Source organism: Melopsittacus undulatus, chromosome 3 (genome assembly GCF_012275295.1).
Source record: "Melopsittacus undulatus isolate bMelUnd1 chromosome 3, bMelUnd1.mat.Z, whole genome shotgun sequence".
NCBI lineage: Eukaryota > Metazoa > Chordata > Aves > Psittaciformes > Psittaculidae > Melopsittacus > Melopsittacus undulatus.
Genome location: NC_047529.1, coordinates 27,708,465 through 27,729,059, shown reverse-complemented (window position 1 = coordinate 27,729,059; position 20,595 = coordinate 27,708,465). Strand labels below are relative to the sequence as shown.

Sequence of the window (20,595 nt, the reverse complement as noted above, 5' to 3'; positions counted from 1 at the left end):
AAATTCTCATGTCAGAAATCCTTTTTAATTTTTTCTTTTTTTTAAAGTGTAAATTACGGAAGATCTGTAGCACTATTTTTCATTCTTTCCCATCCAGTATAGAAACAGGAGAGAAGTCACATGGATGATTCTTGAGAGAAATGCACAGCCTCACAATGTGTGAGCCAGAACAGTCAGCTCCTACATGCTTTTTCTAAAGTTCAGTGGGTACGGATGAAGTGCACCCCTGAAAGCTCTTAATTAACTACTGTGAATTTTTCTCTTAACACATCACAGGATTTTCTTAAACTAGTATCTGGCTATTTCAACTGTAATCTGTCAGCTGGTTTTTCAAAAAAAGTCAGTAATAAAATTGTGAAAGTACATTTTAGGGTTCCAGCCATTGCTGGTAGACTGCAGGCCACATCAGATGCTTTAATAATATTTACTACAACAATGGGATAGAACCTAGATTAGAAGGAGCGACAGCCTTCAGAAAAGGGAAGGCAGACAGTGAGAATGTTCATGGGCTGCAGGAAAAAACAACTGCTCCCAAGGTTGAGTTGTTTTGCCACAACTGCTAGCTTTGATGGCAGAAGACAGTGGTCTTCTGATTAGAAAAATTTTTAATTTTTTTTTCAAATGAAAAATAGAGTAATAATGTAATGGTGAATCTGAACAGTCCATAAAAGTTACCAATGCTGCCATTTTTTCTTCCTGTAGATAGAGCTTTTCCCTCACATCACACATACAGTGCACAGCTTCAGGTAACAAAATCACTTAAAATTGCTGCTCCTGACCCTTTCTTTCATCTGCTTGAATTCCCTTAAACTCAAACCCAGAAAAATCCCAAGGTATGCCTCTCCTTTCTAATCTGCTGTTTCTTTCTTACTCTGTTTCCAGTGTCTTCTCCAAATGAGACTGTACTGGCAACTGTAAAGCTGTATGTCCAGTTATGGGGCTCTGCTAAATCTCATGGAGAAGAACTGAATTCCAAACATAAGAACTCAACACAAATTACTACACCAGCCACCATTTAACTGAGTCCCAGAGCAACGGAGGGCAGACACACATAGCTCTTACCAGTAAAGTGTTACTCTGTTTCTCTCTTCACATTTTAAAGCAAATAATCCACTATTTTTACAAGGGGAAAAAAATATTGCTTATACACATGGATAAAAAACACTTTAAAAAGACAAAATACAGCTACTCTGATGTAAGTCTTCCATTTTCATACACTAAATAAATTCCAGGATGCTGTCTACAGTTAATTTGGGAAGAATCACAAACATTTACACAAAGGTTCAAAAATGTACCAACAGATTTTAAGGTACAATAATTTAGTCAAAAAAAAAAAATCAACAGAAGACTTCTCTGCTGGATTAAACAAGACTGTATAGACAATGCTGTCATTTTCAGTAATTAAATCCTGAAGAACAGTGACTGGGATATGTTTTGCAAATTACACCACTGCACATACTTATGATAAAAAAAAAAATCATAAAACCAATTTTTTCCAGCTACAGTTGGAAAAAGTACAACGTACAGCTGCTATTTTCCAACATATTTTCAGCAATATAATCACCCCCCAAAATAAAATTTCTCTGTAAAAAAATACTACTGCATTTCTGACCACTCAGCTTCCTATGGCTGAGATCATAATGTCATCACTTAAGAGGCACTCGCAACTTACATCTATTTAAGAAATTATCGATGTTCTTGTTCTTCCTCAGTGCTGGATAATCCAGGTCAAGGACCAAGGAATTCAATCCATCCTGGGGAAAAAAAGAATGAAAAAAGAAAAGTTAAGTTCTAAAGTCTTAATTAACAACTTTCTTAAACCTGCTGCACCGAGACTGATGATACATTATTCCAGCACACATTACACATTCCTAGTAGGCAAATCAAACAAGCTCTCAAGTGTGTTTATAAACCACCAAAGGAGCTAACACACACGGACTGACTCCAAGTTGGTCTATAAACAGTACAGACATTACCGCAGATTAGTGTGGCACCGGCACTTAAACTGGAGTATTAATCTTCACCAGTAAGTAATCTTACTCATTAAACACTGATTTAAGATATTCGAGTCAATCTGTGTTCCTACTTCTATTACACTTTTCCTGCATACTCAAAACCTTCATGTTTGTATTACCCCTATTTATTGCTTTGATCACAGTCTCTGTCTTCTCATTCTCAAAAAACATCTGCACATTCTTCTTGGAAGCAAGACAGAACCTAAACTTAACATGACAATTCACTACATAATTCAAGCTTACAAGACTAGACTGCTTTTTCTAAGCCACTCAAGAGAAGACAAGCCAGAACTCTGCATGCCATTACCAATGCCTCCACAGAAACTGAGATCTCTTAAAACAGCAAGTGATGGGATCACCAAAATTTAAATTAAAAACAGTATTTTTAAACACTTGTTACAAGACTTAATTCCACCTTTCAGCAACCTAGAAAAACTTAAAAAAACCTGCTCTTCAAAACACAAAGCCCTTTCTAGTTACACAGGGAGAAATAAAAATTATTTTCAGATACTAAGCAAAGCCAGAGACTCCCTTCATACTCAGCACCTCCAGTGATCTGCTTGAACTGGCAGCTTTGTTCATTGCTCTAAGGAGAAAAGCCCAAGACTGTTTCTTCAGGTTTTTGAACCTTGACAGGCATCACTGAAACTTAAGTCAGAGGCTACATCACATTTATTAACAGGCTGCCAATAGAAGGAGGCAGCTTTTCAGTCCTCTTAATAACTGTGCTGCAGGTAAAAGCCTGCTGATTTAATTCTATTTTCTTAATATATCTGGGAAGGGGTAATTTTTTTGCAAATACCATTAAAATTTTTTAAACTCATTCTAATAAAGCATCTACACAAATAAAGCTCAAGGCAAGGGCCATAACTATCAAACACATTTTGAATGCCAGACTGTCCTAAATAAGTACATACACAGATAAGGCTACCTCATGTGTGGAGATGTCGCTTTTCACCACAGAAGGAATTAATGATTAAGCACAGCTTAAAAATTAAGTTATTTTATTGCTTTTTTTTTTTAATTTAACCTAAGAAATTAAAGTGTCTTGACAAGTGTCACAGACAAGCTGATAAAGTACAGGTTAGACAAGTGAAGTGAATAAAAAACAGGCTGAAAGACCAGACCCTGAAGATCATGATTAGTAGCACCAAGTCCAGCTGGAGGCCAGGCACTAGTAGTGTGCCCCAGCACTCAGCACTGGGGCCAGCAGTGCTTAACATCTTCATTATCTTCATTACATCTGCCGCATGCTGCAGACAATACAAAAACAGGGGTTAAGGGGGGGCCTGACACACCAGAGTACTATGCTTCCATTCAAGGGGACCTCAATAGGCAGGAGAAATAGACAGAAAAGAGTATCTCAAAGTTCTTCAAAGGGAAATGCCAAGCTCTGCTTCTGGGGAGGAATAATGCCAGGCACCAAGTACAGGCTGTGGGCTGACAAGCTGAAAAGCAGCTTTCCAAAGAAGGACCTGAGGGTATTGGACAAGCTGATCATGACCCAGCAATGCATTCTTGCAGGGGGAAAAAAAAGACCAATAACCTCCTGCGCTGCATTAGAGAAAGCACTGTCAGTAGGGAAACAGATGCCTTGGGTGATACGGTTTAGTGTGAGGTGTTCCTGCCCATGGCAGGGGGGTTGGAACTAGATGATCTTAAGGTCCTTTCCAACCCTAACTATTCTATGATTCTATGATTCCTCTCCACACAGCACTGGTTAGGATACACCTGCAGTGCAGTATTCACTCTTGGACTCTCCAAACCAAAAACGCAGAGACCTAAATGAGTGAGTCCAGCAAAAGGCCATGAAGATTAGGGCACTAGAGCATTTTTTGTAAGAGGAAAGGCTCAGAGAGCTAGGACCCTTCAACCTGGAGAAGACTTAGCGCAGGGGATCTCATAACTGAGTACAGATAACTGATGGAGGGAATGAGGAAAAGGTAGTGCTCACTGACAGGACAAGAGAACAATGGGTACAAGGTTACAATATATGAAATTCCACCTGAACAAAACACAAATTCCTGTGAGGATTATCAAGCACTGCAACAGGTTGCCCAAAGAGGTCACAGAGTCTCCATTGGTGGATATATTCAAAACCTGACTGGACATACTCCTGGGCAACCTACTCTAGCTGGCCCTGCATTGAGCAGGGGTGCTGGACCAGATGATCTCAAGAGGTCCTTGCCAACCTCAACCATCCTGTGATATACACTTAAGGTATTTACACTGCCACAGAGAGAAAAGGTGAAATTTTACACTTTGATTTAACATGAACTGCATTATGAAGGTCTTGTATATCATGTATTAGAACTTTCTTACAAAAAGAAATAGAAAACAGTGTTAATAATCAAAAATGAAAGTCAATTAAGAAGACAGAGTTTCTTAATTACTTTAAGAACAATATTTATAGGCATTATTTCAGCCTTGACCACAAGTGTTCCTGTATGACCCATTAAGGATAAAGGAGTAATGAACTAGGCCATCGTACTCATTTTTCAGGTGTAGAAGCACCTGGTCTTAAATTTAATGACATTTTACAAAAAATGCAGTAAATCCAAACCAAAGTAAAAAAAAAAGTTAAGTGTTTATGGATTAGTCACTGCATGCATTGCCCAGGAACTGCCCAGTAACCTGGGCAAACACAATGGAAGGTATTGACTTCAGGTGACTTCCCATAAAACAATGTAATAGAATCTATTATACCAAATTAGCAAATACTGCCTTCAGAAAAGGGTATCTCTTTCTGTAACAGTGTGTCAGCAGCTATTCGCTTCTTCACCTTGCAACTACTGCGCAGACTGAAAAATAAAAACTAGCTCTCTAGAGCTCTGAGCACCTTCTTACTCTCTCTTCACAGCCTTAATACCTTATTTATCATTCCTTTTATATTCTTCTCCCACTGCTATTGAAACAGTATTTTAATGTTTTAATGATCACTAACAACTCTGTAGACACTTTAAGGGAGATGTAAAAGCACTCTGCTAACACAAATCAACAAGGCATATTTTTGGTCTTTGTTTTTGGGGGCTGAGGGGGAGAGACAGAGGAGCTAGTCACATGATACTTTAATGCTTTTCATGCAAAGGTATTTTAGATGTTGACTGAGTAAAACATTTATAGTGTGCTTTACTTATGCAAAAAGTCAGGGAAAAGAATAAAATTATCATACCCAACAGATCTTTTAATAAAGTTGTATTACAAGGTCCAAAACAACAGTAACTTCCAATTTAAACTGAGCTCTGTATTATCATTTCAGACGTCACTGCTTTTCCCCCACGTCATTTTGATTCCATGGCCTTTTTGTGGGCTATAAATACCAAGAACCATATTTGCAGCTAATTTTATTAGCTCTTTCTGCCTCCTTTTCATGGACTTCTGGAAACAATTTTCACAAGTAGCTATTAATGCACAGAAATTTGAGAACAGCACAACTGCCTGTTCTTAACTATTTGGAAGTGTCCTAACTCTTGAGGACAGTCAGCTACAGCTGGCATCAAAAAGAGGTGATTAGTATCAGCACCAGGAGGAATAGAAAGAGTGTTAATTATTTTTATCCCTGTGAACAAACCTTATTATCACACTCTTCTAAAGACAAGATATTAATCTCTTGAACATAATTTTAAGTTAAGGGATTTCAAGTTCATAGGAACGTGTAGCTTATGAAAGACTTGTTTGCACATTATCATTTTGTCGAGAGATCTTTCCTTGAAGTTTTACATTTTCATTAAAAGATCTAGTTTACATTATTTAAGATGAAAATTATGCTACAATTAAGAAGCTGGGTCAAAAGATTACACAGTAAAACAGACCGCTCAAACTGAAGAGAAGCAATCCAGGAAATGACATCTCCTCTGTCTCGGCCTCACAGATAAGTCACTTCAACCAGGAAATGTGTTATTAAAGGGATTTCACTGTTCGCTTCCTCTTTCTGCTATTACAAAAGGCTCAGAAGCTAACAGGCCAAAAATAGCAACTTCCAAACAAATGCACTGCTGGTAAAGACAGTGCTGCCACCATCAAAAGCCTTTTATTCATGCAAATATGCCAAAATGTTCTCCACAAATTGTTTTCCAAGAGAAAAGTCCAAACTTGATATTTTTGCAACATCCTCATACACCAAGAAAAGAGCTCCTGGCCAGCCTTGGCAGCAGCCACCACCCCTAGGGACAAAACAGGGGCCTGGCTTTCCCAGCAAACAGCTTGCAGTGTTACAGACATGAATGAACTGAAGAAAAAACAGGCAAGAAAAGTTCATGATACGGGAACTAGATATTTATGTTCTCCTGTGACAAAACGGACAACAATAGGGAGAAATAATGGCAGCTGCTCCATAATGAGATCGGTGTTAGTTCCAGGCAATCCCACTGAAGCCCTCACCAAATTAAATCTTGCTGTGCTGTTACAAATTTCTGTAATGAAAATATGTATTTGAACCTGTCTAACATTGACATGCCCATGTAAAGAGGGTGTCACAATAGCCTTGGCTACTGTGATTTATTCCTCACTTTCACAATGAGAAAAACATAAAACTCGGGATGACTAAAAAGTAAGATGACTGAACAGGAGAGGTATCAGTTGCTTCAGGAAACAATTCATAACCCTGCAATAATTGGAAAATATAAGAAGCATGATCCAGTGAAAGATGTCTCTTCCCATGGCAGACAGGCTGCACTAGATGATCCTTCAAGGTCCCTCCCAACCCAAACCCATGCTATCCTATGAGAACTTCACTAAAACATTATATATAAGAAAAAACCTATTGCTTTTCCCTTCCAAACCCTCAAATAAAATCTAATAAAATTTTATTTATAAATGCAGCGGAAAGGAAGGATAGAGAAGTCTGTAACTTCAGATTACGTTTTTCTAACTTGACCTATTTTTCTTCATCATACAATCAATACTCCTCAAGGAATGTAATTTCATGTGCTACATCCTACATGTGGATTTTAATGGTTTTATACAATTTACCTTGCTATTACAGTGTCAAACTCTTCCATTGTAAGGACAGGATGATAACAAACAAAAAAGAGCTTCATTCTTAACTACTAACAAAATAATCACAAAATTGTTCAAGATGCCACAAGAAGAACTTTAAGGAACAACACCATGGAACAGCAAAAACTTGTAAATAAAGATCAGAAAGGAAAAGGTATATAATGAGTTGCAGATTACAATGGACAAGAGGAAACAATGGAACATATTTTATATAAGAATGATTAAAACAGAAGTCCATTAACAGTTAAAAAGGGCAAAGAGAGCACAGAAGGCTTAAGTCTTCCATGCTTTCCTCAACAGTTTTGTTTTTTTTTTAATGTTACCTATCTGGATGTATTTACAAGGGATAAGAATAAAATAATCCTAAAGAAAATCACTACACATGAAGAAAGATGCTGAGGAAGCAATATCAACTGAAATTCAGTCTAAAATTTAATTTAAAGAGACTGTCTTAATCAATTTTCTTTGAGAATTCAGGAGAATAGGGGAGGTTATCAGGACTGAAAAGGACAAATCAAAACACTTCTGTAACAGGGGAGGGCTTTCCAAACTACATATAAGAATACTTGGGGAGAAGGAATTAGAGCAAGACATCAATCAATTTGCAAGCACCCAGAAGATTAACATTCAGGGTCTTCATTTTTCTTTTGTATTGTCAAAAATGAAAGTGTCATATAGCTGATTTCCGGCAGATTATATGATGTAATTGATAAAGCAAAGCCTCTTAACATAGGAATAAAACACATGACTCACCATGCTTGTTAGAAAAGTAAAAAAATACAGTATAGAAAATCATGTAGAAAATGCCCAAAAGATAATTATCAGAACTTCAGTAATAATCAGGACTTGGAAAAGTGCATAAAAAAAACAACTCCCCTGGGTCTGTCCTGTTCCAGTTCTACAGAGTATTTTCATTACCACAATAAACAGAATAAAAACCTGCATCTATTAAGAGCAAATAAAAATTGACAAATGATACCAAGCTCAGCCTTCTGAGCATCTTTTTTATTGCATTTAAATATATCTCCAAATGAAAAAAAAAAAATCAGATGCGAAAAAAGAAGAAAAATCCCCAACAACATCTGCTTTTGAAGTAAATTAAAGGCATAGAACATGAATATGGGAATAATGAATAAACAGGAAGATAACAAAAAGACACAAGGTACAGCAGACTAGACATCCAATCTAGGATGTATAAACAGGAGGTGCATTGTATAAGACCTCATAGGGAAGTAAGGTTCTGTAAATAAAGATCAGAAGTCATTTGCTGGTATTGTTACAGACTAAGCAAGAATATTGTGTCCAGCTTTTTGCATCCCTACACAGAGGACTGCAAAAGACAAGCTGGAAAAGAACTGACAGGAAGTTAACAAGAGCAGGGAAGTGATCAGCAATTTGTGCTAGGGAAGACTGTCAAGATTTGAGATTTTAATCTTAAAAAAAGGTAAGCCTAATGACACAGGACAACTTCTTTCAAAAAAGAAAAAAAAGCAAGCAGATATGAGCAGTGATGATGGACATTTCCACACGTCCCCAGAAAGAATGTGAAACATTAGCTTATTTAATGAAATTAGTGAAGATTTACATTACAGATTAGGACAAAAATCTAAATAGCATTAGTGAAGTACTGATGTAATAAAACTACCCAATGAAGCTGAGAAATCACCTTTATGAGAGTTCACAAGTTAGAAAAATATTGATTACAGTAGATGAATCTGTGGATCCTGCCTCTGTGAAGAGGACTTTACTCCTTACAGCCTAAATTCCTTGAACGCTTACCTGAAAACATTTCATAAATTAACAGAAGGAACAAACAAAAGCAGTAAATTAAGCCAAAGAATGAAAACTGAGGAAGAGAAGTAGACTATGAATATACAACTTAATCTCTAAAATATTATTCACTTAAAACCCAATAGATTGACACTTAACCATTACAAAAATGCACATTTTCTTCCCAAATCAGTTCTTGCTATTTTCTCCTTAAGCCTTAATAAAATCAAACTAGTCTTGTGTGTCTTGCTGGTTATCACTGTAGCCGTGGAAAGTTCAGTAGCTCAGCATAATGTACTTTCATGTGAAGTCACTGTACACTTCCAGGTTCTTCAAAATCTACTTTTGATTTTAGAATCTGTATTGTTTTCAAAAAATTACTGTGCACCGAAGCCCAGAATTGCAAACCTGTTAAAATAACAGTGGAGATAATAATGTCTGATTTACCAGAACCTTCCAAAGCATTTATCAGCAAGCTTAGCTCTTCAACAAGAAAGCAAAAGTTGTCTAGTAATTTTGACTGTTAACTCTCCCACAGCAAAGCATTTATGATCAGTTCAGATGAAGCCTTCCTAAGTAATCAAGCAGAATAGTACAAGAACTCGAAAAAGGCTACAAGTGCACCAAAAACCAAAGCCATGTCTGGAATTGTTTCTCTTGACACCCTGAAAAAGTGCTATTACCTGCTGTTTCATAAAAATACAAATGCAAGACACAGCTTCTTATTAATTTCTCTTTTCCTGATCAGGGCTTTCTAGGGCTACAAATGAATAAGGAATCAAAAGTAACATTCAGAACACAGATAAAAAGTCAGGAAGCTCATCTGTGGTAGAGGTAGGAGACAGATGTACAGTCAATTCTTAAAGCCATGTTTTCATGGAAGGCCATCCTTATTCCGTATTAAATAGAGTCCTGCTTCTCCATTATGAAAATTATTCTGTTTATCTTTCTGTACCCTCAAACAATTCAGGGTGTCAAGTTTGTTTCATTAAGTAGCAGCTGCATGTTCTACCATCAGAGTCATTTATTCCTCCATTTGAGTATCAGCTTATCTTTGGATCAATATATTAGTTAAATGTTCCTTCATATAATGCAGACAGCTTTACCATATATTTTTACTAATTTATTTAGATAAGTAAGACACAAGAACACAACCTAATTACTAAAAAAGACACTTGTTAGAGTAAATAACAAAAGTTAGAGCAACCTGGTTTACAGTACCTGGAATTCCAGGTTGAAAGGAAAACCAAGATACCATCTAGAATCCTCCTCCCCAAAAGCATGATTGACTAGAAATAATAAGACTTGTATTTTTCTTATCAGTGATTCAGAATAAATGATTACAAAATTTCCCTGTACTAAAAATATCAGCAACTGTTTAAAATCTCTTTAGAACATTTTATTAGCACAATAAATAATAGCCTGCCTATCATGTTATCTCCTGCCTACTTCATACTTGATGTCAGCAATGTATTCTAATCAGCTGCACCACGTGTTTCTTAAAATATAAGTGCAGTACTCCACCAGAATTCCATGAGCCTGAATTTCCAGTTAAAAGTGATAAATGAAAGTGAAACAATCAAAATCACACCTCAATTTTGGAGTACAGAACTTGGGTGCATTATGGAGAAATAGGTTTTGGGGTTTTTATAGAGATACCAAGTCAAATCCATCAAGTATCAGGATATGCTGATCCATATACTAGCAGAAAAAGGCACCATTTCTACTCCAGGTGAAAAACAGTTCAAGTCAAATAGAAATAGTCGAAACGGAGAGAAGTTCTATAATTTAGTTGATGTTCTCATAGTGACACACGGACATGTTTTGTGAAAAACTGCTGGAAAAGTTAATGGTTGTGAAAATGACTGCTGGAAGAAAGGGACCTTGCAGGAAAAAAACAGTAGTAAAGATTAAACACACAGAAAAAAAAACATGGAAGGGGTAATATTCGATTTTAAATAACAATGAGTCAAAAGACCTTGTTTAACCTTGAATTACTCTTGGGGTACTGTCTAGTAATATGGACAAAACAATTCTTTTAAGATTATCTTTGAATGAGTAACTTCCTAATGACATAAGAAAACTAATGTGACTTAAACAAAATGAGCATGTATATCCATTTATATCAATCACCAACATCTAAAATAAATGTGGCAGGAGTATCAACATCAGGAAAATATGCCATTTTTTTTTGTTTTTGCAAAAATATCTACGCATTATTGATTGGCAAGAGGACAGTTTTTTAATTAAAAAAATCCAAACAACTAAGCAGCCCTAAAAATCTGCTTCCTCACGGAACTGGATTTGACAATAAAGAAAATTATTTATAATCATTTAAAAATATGTAATTAGTAAATACACAGCATTTTCTTGAAATACAAATACTACTAAGGCTGACATTTTTTAAAGTAGTTCTACCTGTTCACAATCTTTGTTAATACAGACCTTCTCTATTAGTGATAAATAAGGACATGCGACTTGGAAAAAAAACCCCACACTTTCATGGAATCTGTATGAATAAATGTATTTCAGTTCGGTTTTTTTGTAGGACAGTCTGTTCACATGGCACAATTCGCATTTCATGCATAATATTACATTCATTTGGAGTTTCAAATAAACACACACATTTATTGCACATAGTACCACAGTCCAACATGCATCTGTGAGCAATCTTCACTGATGACCCCAGACTGCTGTTAAATTCACTATTAATTTTGTCTCTCAAACAGATAATGCATGTTCCCTTAAAATAAACTGGGATGTAAAGATGTTAAAATATGTAAATATTAGATGTGCCTTAATATGTAAAACAGCAGAAATAACACTTTGATCCCATAGTGTTGGGACTACTAATGCAACATTCTAGTTTTAAAGCAGAACAGGAACTTATCTGGATGATTTATGTTAAAACTCAATACATATGCTTCCAGGGATTCACTAGAGTAATAATTCCATCATAGGTAAAATTCATGATGATGGGATACTATCAAAGAATTGAAGTTTTCTCAACAACTTCAAATAACTAAAAGCTATTTAAGAGGTCACTAGCCTCAGTCTTTAGGACTGGAAGAGAACACGCTAGATTTCCTGACAAGTCCAAATAGAAGTGATTATCTCCCATGTTTTTCTCTGGAACAGAAAGAGTAAGATTGTCTTTGTTGTCTGAAATAATTTGGAGAAGCTTCTTATCCCTGAAATACCTGCCAAAAAAAGAGAAGGGGCAAAAAGCAATCCTTCCCTGCCTCTAAGAGCCACATAACTGGCTGTCCTGTATAAAACAGACCAGATCCATACTCGGGAAGATATCTGCTGTGAGTAAAGATTGAACCAAGGTGACGTCCTGAAGTCTTCAAAGCTGAATCATTTTGTGATGCTACAATTACCTCTGACCTCATCCTATGCAGGTCAGCAACCTTAAAATCAGTTTTTGTATCAACAAGTCAATCATCTTCTAGATCAGAAGTTTTTGAAGATAGTTCTTAAATAAGGAATTTCTTTACTGTAAAAAAGTATGAAGTAAAGCCGTAGCAAAGAAGTACGGCTGACAGGAACTTCCTCTCTGCAGATTCTAGGAGACCTGATTCAGAAAGCTGGAAGAAGCGAGTGCCTACTGCAATGTGCTGCTACAATTACTCATTTTTCAGCTCCCTAAGCAACAAGTTTGTTCTGTGCACAGATTTATATTAATTATCTATTTCACATATGAGATCAGTCAGGCCTTTCACACTGCAAACAACCACTCCCCTAAGTTGTGGATAGACTGTATTAAGATCCTTAGCTGTTATTTCCTTGAAGAGGAGGTGATGCAAAGGGCTACAGAAGAGAGCAGGAAATATTTTCTGAAGTTTTCAACTACTTCATCAATGAACTAATTTAGTCAGGAAGAACTGTTACTTGTTCAGTGACTAAAACCCACTTAACACAAGGTTTAATACACATCAAAGTAAGTGCAAAGCCTTGTTTGCTAGCAGAAGAATTCATTACAAAATTTAAAATTTCTACCACAATTGACAATTTGAATACCTACCACAAACAGGAAACTAAGAGTTCTTGACTTATGATCTGTTTATCTAGCTGTAACTCCCAGTCAGTGGGTGTTATTATACCCTCTGCTTTATGAATCAATTTGCAGAAGCTTATAACGCTAATTTCAAGTTATATCACAAGGAACTGTATTTAAAAATAAGCTAAATGTTACATAATATTAGACAAGAAAGAAAAAACTCCAAATCACCGCAGCTTAAACCAACTATAATCAGTAAATACTTGTGTTAATACAGTGTTAATACACAGTACACTTTACCTCAAGGAGGAAAAAACATCAACTTGTCAGTGTTTGTGAAATATTCAAATGCTGTACAAGACCATAATAAAATAAGCACATTATGTCAGCTCACTTACAGCAAAACATCCTGTGCCAAGTGTAAAAAGAGCAGCTAAATATCTGAATGACTGTGATTAAACCTGCTTCTCTTAAATGGGGAAGCATTTAGAATTACACTAGAAAACCAAAATATACACACCTACATACACATCCTTGCACATGAAGACAGGTTCAGATCCTGGCAATGAAAAGAGTATGAAGGACAAGAGAAAGGCTTCTATGAATAAATCAGCAGCTAAAGAAGTAAATGTGGACATGCCTTCTCAGTGGAGTAGGACACCTAAGGACAGAAGATGGGTGCTTGATGACTTTTTTACTGTTGTCCCCTGGGATGTACACAGTTCCTTGCCAGGGACCGTGGATGGCATCCATTGGGGGGGGGGAGGAGTGGTGAAGGAAACAGTCAAAATCACTATCAGGCTGCTCTCTGGTCATGGCAGCTGAGGGAGATTTCTGGTAACTGGAAAAGAGGAAACGTGCTCATCTTCAACAAGGGAAATAAGGAGGATCTGCAGAACAACACACATGAACACCAGTTAACTTCAGGACCTTGGACACCATTTCCAAACTCACGAAGAAGAAAGGTAAGTGAACAAATGGATTGGAAGCAAATTGTGCCTAATAAACCTGATTATAATATATAATGAATGACTTTCAGTGCCCAGGGAGCAAGCAGTGTATGTTAATTATCTGAACTTCCAGCAAGGTATTCAACATGAATTCCCATAGTAATCACATAGGCCAGTTGGGTAATGCACAATCAGTTGGGTGGAATGCTGAGCTGACTGGATCATCAGGCTCGAAGAATCATCACGATCAGTAGTATCATGTCCCAACTTGGCAGCTGGTGACCACTGGCATTCCCCAGGGACTGATAATGGGACCAATATTGTTTAATGCATTTACTAATGACTCAAAAGCTAGGACACCATGTACCTTCAGCAGCTTCATGGGTATCAACAACCAGTGGCAGCAGCTGGTATGCTGGAGGGCAGGGCTGCTATTCAGAAGGACCCGGAAAGTCTGGGAAAACGGGCTGAGAGGAGCCTCACGCAGTTCAAAGACACATGTGGACCCTCCCATGCGAGATGGAATTCCATCACACACCAGGATAGGCTTACATTTGCCAGCTAGACAAGGGGCTCTGAGGAAAAGGATCTAAGGGCCCTGGTGAACAAGAAGCTGGCCCTGAGTCAGCAGCATGCTCTGTGGCAGAGGCGTATGACAAGAGGCAAGAGGCACAAGTCACTACATGGAAAATTGCAACTGGCTCTATGGAAACCTTTTGTCTGCCATAGTCAAACATTGGAATAGGTTGCCCAGAGCGGATATGGCATCTCTGTATCTGGAGATTTTCAAACTTAATTCTAAAACATCATCTATTTGAACCTGCTGAGGAGTTTGCCAGTGGCCTGGGCCAGAAGATCTTCACAGGAACCTTGCATCCTAAATTATCCTACGATGAGTTTCTTTATTCAGCTCTTAAAATAGCTTCAACCAGAGCTGAAGTACTGATAGGGTGCTATGTAAATCTCCAGAACTACTGCAAATTCTTTGGCCACACATTGCTGCTAGAAGAGCTGACAGGATATTTTGTGAAACAATATTTCATTGTGAATTATATTATCACAGTGTGATCAATCGCTGATCACAGGCTGAAACCTATTCGATTCAAAGGAGATGAAGTTGTCAAGATCTATGAGACAGAAAAACACCAATATCTACCTCAGAGTCCTCAAAATGCTTCATCTGCACAGAGTGAGAGAATGTACATGGAGCCCTTCTCCCACACCCTGTCCTAGGCACCTCTGAGCCTTTGGCTATTGCTAGAAAGAGGGTAGCTAGGCTAGACAAACTCCTGATTCAATCTAGTGATCCACTTTCATGTTAATACTTCATGCAACTGTCTTTTTTATTTCCACAGAGGCTGCTTCAATCCCTACAAGTAATTACAAGTAAATAAGACAGAGGCTTTCTTTCAGCCACAGTATTTCATGCTCTGGACAAAAGAGGACATCAGGTGTCAAACTCAAAAATACACCAGGAAAAAGAGAAGAGCTTCAACAACAGAGACAAAGATAAACCATTCTGAAATCAGCAGTCAATTGTGTTTTGACTTAAACATGGAAAAATAGAGGCTGGGCTCAAATGCCAGCTGTGGAAACAGCCAAACCAAGTGCTACTGTTATGAAGTAGGCTATAAGCTTTCAGAAACATTTGAAAGGACTTAGTATCAGCCCTATGTAGAATAAGACAATTTTTCAAATCTTAGCAATACACATTACAAGAAAACTATTTATCATTTAGTGACATTTTAAAGTCATATGGCATCTGTTTTAAGCTAACTCATAAATCTTAGGAGTGGTATTGCACCCACAAACACATAAAACTATATATAAAGAGGAATAAAATTCGTAACTTAGGATATTAACAGAACAAAGGTTGAGTGCCCAACCCTTCTTCACCTCCCCTTCCACATCATGATAATCCAGCATGGAACGTGTGGCTGTGCAATACTGCTTTGTGTTCTTTCCCACATGCAACTTCATGCCTCATTCATTGAAAACAAACCCAACATAACTAAGTGTATAAAAATTCTCTATGGTAGTTTAAAAACAACATTTCAGGTATATTCAGTGCTCTAGAACTCAATTTTCATTACTACACAGACAATACAAAAACCACTCACACTGCAGTTTCTGAAATACCATGACTGATTATTGATTTTACAGCTGGTTAAACCTCATTCGAGTTAGAAAAGGCTATTTGTTGTGGTAATACTCTAGTTGTTAACACTGAAATAAAGTGGGACACTTGGTCTGGTATTTACATAATGAGTTCCCAGAACATTCTTCTTCCCAAAGTTTCAGCAGTAGGCACAAATCAAATAGTTGGGTGTGCTTATGTATACAAGATCATTTTGTTTGCGTTTCTGAAAAAGAATCATATCAAATTAGCAAAGGAAAATGCACTCTTTTTAGAAGACACTCAAAATCATAATGCAAATTGCATTATATAGCCTTTTATTGCTAAGACTGAAAATAGTTTAAAATGTTGCTACAACATGAAATATAAGATTTATCTTTAAGAGGACTTCAGTGTCATTTTTGTCAGACAGAACTACTAAATCAATTTAAAATTTAGCATCAGTTGCACAATTTCACCGTTTTCAAATCCAACTCAGAAGATTTATCTGTATTAACAGAAGTAATACTGTGAAATTGTTCTGAATTAGAAGTAAATATATTTTTCACAGTAAAGATGTCCCTGAGCTATTTTACACTCACTATTATAGATAAAGTAAAAGTTTTTGCTGTACTATGCACATTCATCTTTTCAGCCATGAGACCTGTAATGTGATTTTCAGACGGACACACAAGTTTTCAAGTTCTCAAGAAAATATCCTGTCTAAATCCACTACATTTTGAAGTTTACATGCACCTTTATCGTCTTCATTCTTTAAAAGAGTTCCTGGTCCCCAGCTTCCTATGCCCAAATAGGGAAGACAATGGTATGCACGAGAGAAAAAATGGATCCCCCTTCCCTTTCAACTCACAAGAACATTTATTGTTTTTCTAATATAATACTAGCAAAAGTAATAATGCAGAAATCCAGCATTATAAAATTTTAGTGCATTGATTTTAATGACTTAAAGGTGCAATAACCCACAATGCAGCTTACTTTCTAATATGTACTGCTAAAATTCGTATCACCTTGTACCACACAGTATGCAATTCTATATTTAAACCATCTCTTCAGTCAGAATGCCATCACTTGCAGTGGAAATATGATACCAAAATAGAACTCCTAGAAGCAGTAATCCTTTATGCTGACTCATTTATTTGAAAAAAATAACTTTGGTTCTTCGAAAGCATATACCTAGCTTCACTATGGCTTCATAAGGGCAAATCATGCCTGATCAATTTGGTGGCCTTCTATGATGGGGCTACAGAACTGATGGACTGGGGTAGAGCAGTTGATATGGTCTACATGGACTTGTGCAAAGCATTTGACAAACGTCTCCCGCACGACATCCTTGTCTCTAAATTGGAGAGACATCAGTTTGATAGGTGGACCACTTGGTGGATAAAGAACTGGCTGGATGGCTGCACACAAAGAGCTGCAGTCAAAGGCTCAATGTCCAAACAGAGACCGTTAACGAGTGGTGTCCCTCAGGGATCGGTGTTGGGACCGGTCTTGTTCAACATCTTTGTCAGTGACATGAACAGTGGGATTGAGTGTGCCCTCAGCAAATTTGCCGATGACACCAAGCTGTGTGGTTTGTTGATACGCTGAAGGGAAGGAATGCCATCCAGAGGGACCTTGAAGGGATGCTTGCGCAGTGGGCTGATGCCAACCTCATGAAGTTTAACCATGACAAGTGCAAGGTCCTACACCTGGGTCAGAGCAATCCCAAGCACAGCTACAGGTTGGGCAAAGAAGAGATTCAGAGAAGCCCTGTGGAGAAGGACTTGGGAGTATTAAGTGAGAAACTTAACATGAGCCAGCAGTGTGTGCTTACAGCCCAGAAAGCCAACCTTATCCTGGGCTGCATCAAAAGGAACGGGACCAGCAGGTCGAAGGAGGTGATCCTGCCCCTCTACTCTGCTCTTGTAAGTACGGTACACAATACTCCACTTGGAGTATGAGGATGATCAGGGGCTGGAGCACCTCCCATATGAAGACAGGCTGAGAAAGTTGGGGCTGTTCAGCCTGGAGAAGAGAAGGCTGTGTGGAGACCTCATAGCAGCCTTCCAGTATCTGAAGGGTGCCTATAGAGATGCCGGGGAGGGAGTCTTCATTAGGGACTGTAGTGACAGGACAATGGGTAACAGGTTCAAACTTAAACAGGGGAGGTTTAGATTGGATATAAGGCCGAAGCTCTTTACTTTGTGTGTGGTGAGGCACCAGCATGGGTTCTCAAAGAAGTGGTGAATGCTCCATCCCTGGCAGTGTTCAAGGCTGGGATGGAGAGAGCCTTGGACGATATGGTCTAGTGTGAGGCTCCGTACCCATGGCAGGGAGGTTAGAACCAGATGATCTTAAAGTCCTTTCCAACCCAAACCATTCTATGATTCTATGATTATGTGCTCAAATCACCCAAGTTGAAATGTACTTTTCAGAAACACTGAATTACACTTACAGTTTTCACCACAATACAGCTACTTGTGAAACTTGACTAATGTGCAACTAATCCCTGACAGTTTGCCTGATCTTACAGTTACTTAAAACCATCTGTATAACTAGGCAATGGAGTTCCTGTTTGAAAAGTACATATAACTATATTTGCCTAAGAGCAGCAATGTAAAGTCCCCTTTAAAAAGGGATTTTTTCGAGTAGGGTTTTAGGGATTTTCTCTCTAAAAAGAGTAGGCGAAGAAGTATTAAAGAAGCTAAGAAATACCAGAATCACCAAATGATGAAATATTTGAGACCTAGAACATTAATCATCATGAATATTGATGAAAGTTTGGCTTGAAAACTAGATCCCAGTTTTTCATGCAAAGGATTTGGAAGAATGAAAATCAACAGACAGGTTTATACAGTAAATCATGGCACTGAAAATCAGGTTTATACTAAAAAATAAACCAGAAAAAGCAGGCCAGAGTTTCAGCAGACACAACGCTGACAAAAAAGAGAGTCAACAGTTAAGAAGATGAAAGAAAAGAGTTACAAAGGGAAACGCCACAGATCATTCTAAAGCGATTTTGAAAGGAATTCTAAATATTGTTATCACTTAGATGGGGCCGGAGAGGACCAAATATTGAGGTCTTTTCAATCTGAATGGTTTAATTCAAATTATAAACCAATGTTTCTGCATTGTCTTTAAATCATATCTGCCACCAGAATGTATAACAAATAATAATTCTACATTACAATTTATATTAAAATGTCAGCAAATTAATTAAATAGAAATTTAGCTCTGTAACTACCACTGAACCATACCATAGGAGAAACTGTAATTGTTTCTTTCAAAAGAGAGCTTTCCCATAAAATTTTAAAATACTATTAACACAGACTAGTGCTAGAATTCTAGACTAGCATTACAATTAGATACAATTTTTGTTCATAACTGTCTTTAATAAAAGGACCACATAGGAGTTTTGCAGGTTCTCCTGTATACAGATCTAAAAATATCACACCAATAAAGCATCATGAATCAACAATCACATTTTATGACCTCTGATCTGAATTCTTCCCAGTTTCAAGTACAGAAAAATACATGTGTCTTAAAGTTGCCTGTTGAGCCAGTAAGATAGATTTCTTTCAGATCATTCACCAGTACTATACAACAGGCATTATATGATTTGTTATTTGTAAATGGTTTCCAGGATCCCCCACATTACATCCATGGGAGTAACATGGTGATAAATAATCTGTAAATGAAAGCTTGTTGTTTTATAATGTTAGGTTAACAGTCAGATCCAATGATCTTAAGGGTTTCTTACACCTAAATGATTCTATGATAAGCATAGGGCTTAATCATTTTCACTGCACTGCAAGTGAAAAGGTGGATGAGCTGAACAGCTGTTACTTACACTTCCCACTGCAACCTGAAATGCCAGCAGACTTGTAGAAGGAAACTCCTGCCTGGAGAAGGTGCACAATCACCCAAGACCACCAGGGCACTTCCTTTCTCCTCCCTCTTACTAATTTTCACTCTACCAGTGTCACAGCTCATATCTCATCCATGCTGCAAACTCAACATTCAGGTAAGCAACTGACTTCCTTAATTGGGAAATAGGATAGTTTAACAAAAATGCTGCATTTCCATACCTTTATCAGCCAAATTCTGCAGGAAAATGCACACTGTGAATGAGAGACAATAGCCTCAAGATCTAAGTTCGTGACATGCCATACGTTAACATAAGCAAATATTTACCAGTATCATTCATTAGTTGACAAAAAATCTACCAATGCAATGAAAGCAACTAAAATAACTTAGTAGCATCATTTTCTATTGTATCACCTGCTTGTTCCCACTTTGGCAAGAATTTTTACAGTTAGAATCATAGAATCATAGAATAGTTAGGGTTGGAAAAGACCATCATCCAGATTCAACCCCCCCTGCCATGGGCAGGGACACCTCACACTAAAACATATCACCCAAGGCTTCATCCAACCTGGCCTTGAACACTGCCAGGGATGGAGCATTCACAACTTCCTTGGGCAATCCAGTCCAGTACCTCACCACCCTTACAATAAAGAATTTCTTCCTTATATCCAATCTAAACCTCTGCTGTTTAAGTTTGAACCTGTTACCCCTTGCCCTATCACTACAGTCCCTAATGAATAGTCCCTCCCCAGCATCCCTGTAGGACCCCTTCAGATACTGGAAGGATGCTATGAGGTCTCCACGCAGCCTTCTCTTCTCCAGGCTGAACAGCCCCAACTTTCTCAGCCTGTCTTCATATGGGAGGTGCTCCAG

At 37.6% G+C, this 20,595-nt stretch overlaps 1 protein-coding gene across 3 annotated transcripts in view; it reads right to left on the bottom strand.

The window, feature by feature from the left end:
- Nucleotides 1-20,595, bottom strand: part of ROCK2 (Rho associated coiled-coil containing protein kinase 2) — a 97,612-nt gene that overhangs the window by 54,398 nt on the left and 22,619 nt on the right. For all 3 annotated transcript variants that reach the window (XM_034060809.1, XM_034060807.1, XM_034060808.1), the window contains exon 2: nt 1,673-1,754. In XM_034060809.1, the coding sequence (XP_033916700.1) occupies nt 1,673-1,754 (82 nt within the window). The remainder of the gene's footprint in view (nt 1-1,672; nt 1,755-20,595) is intronic.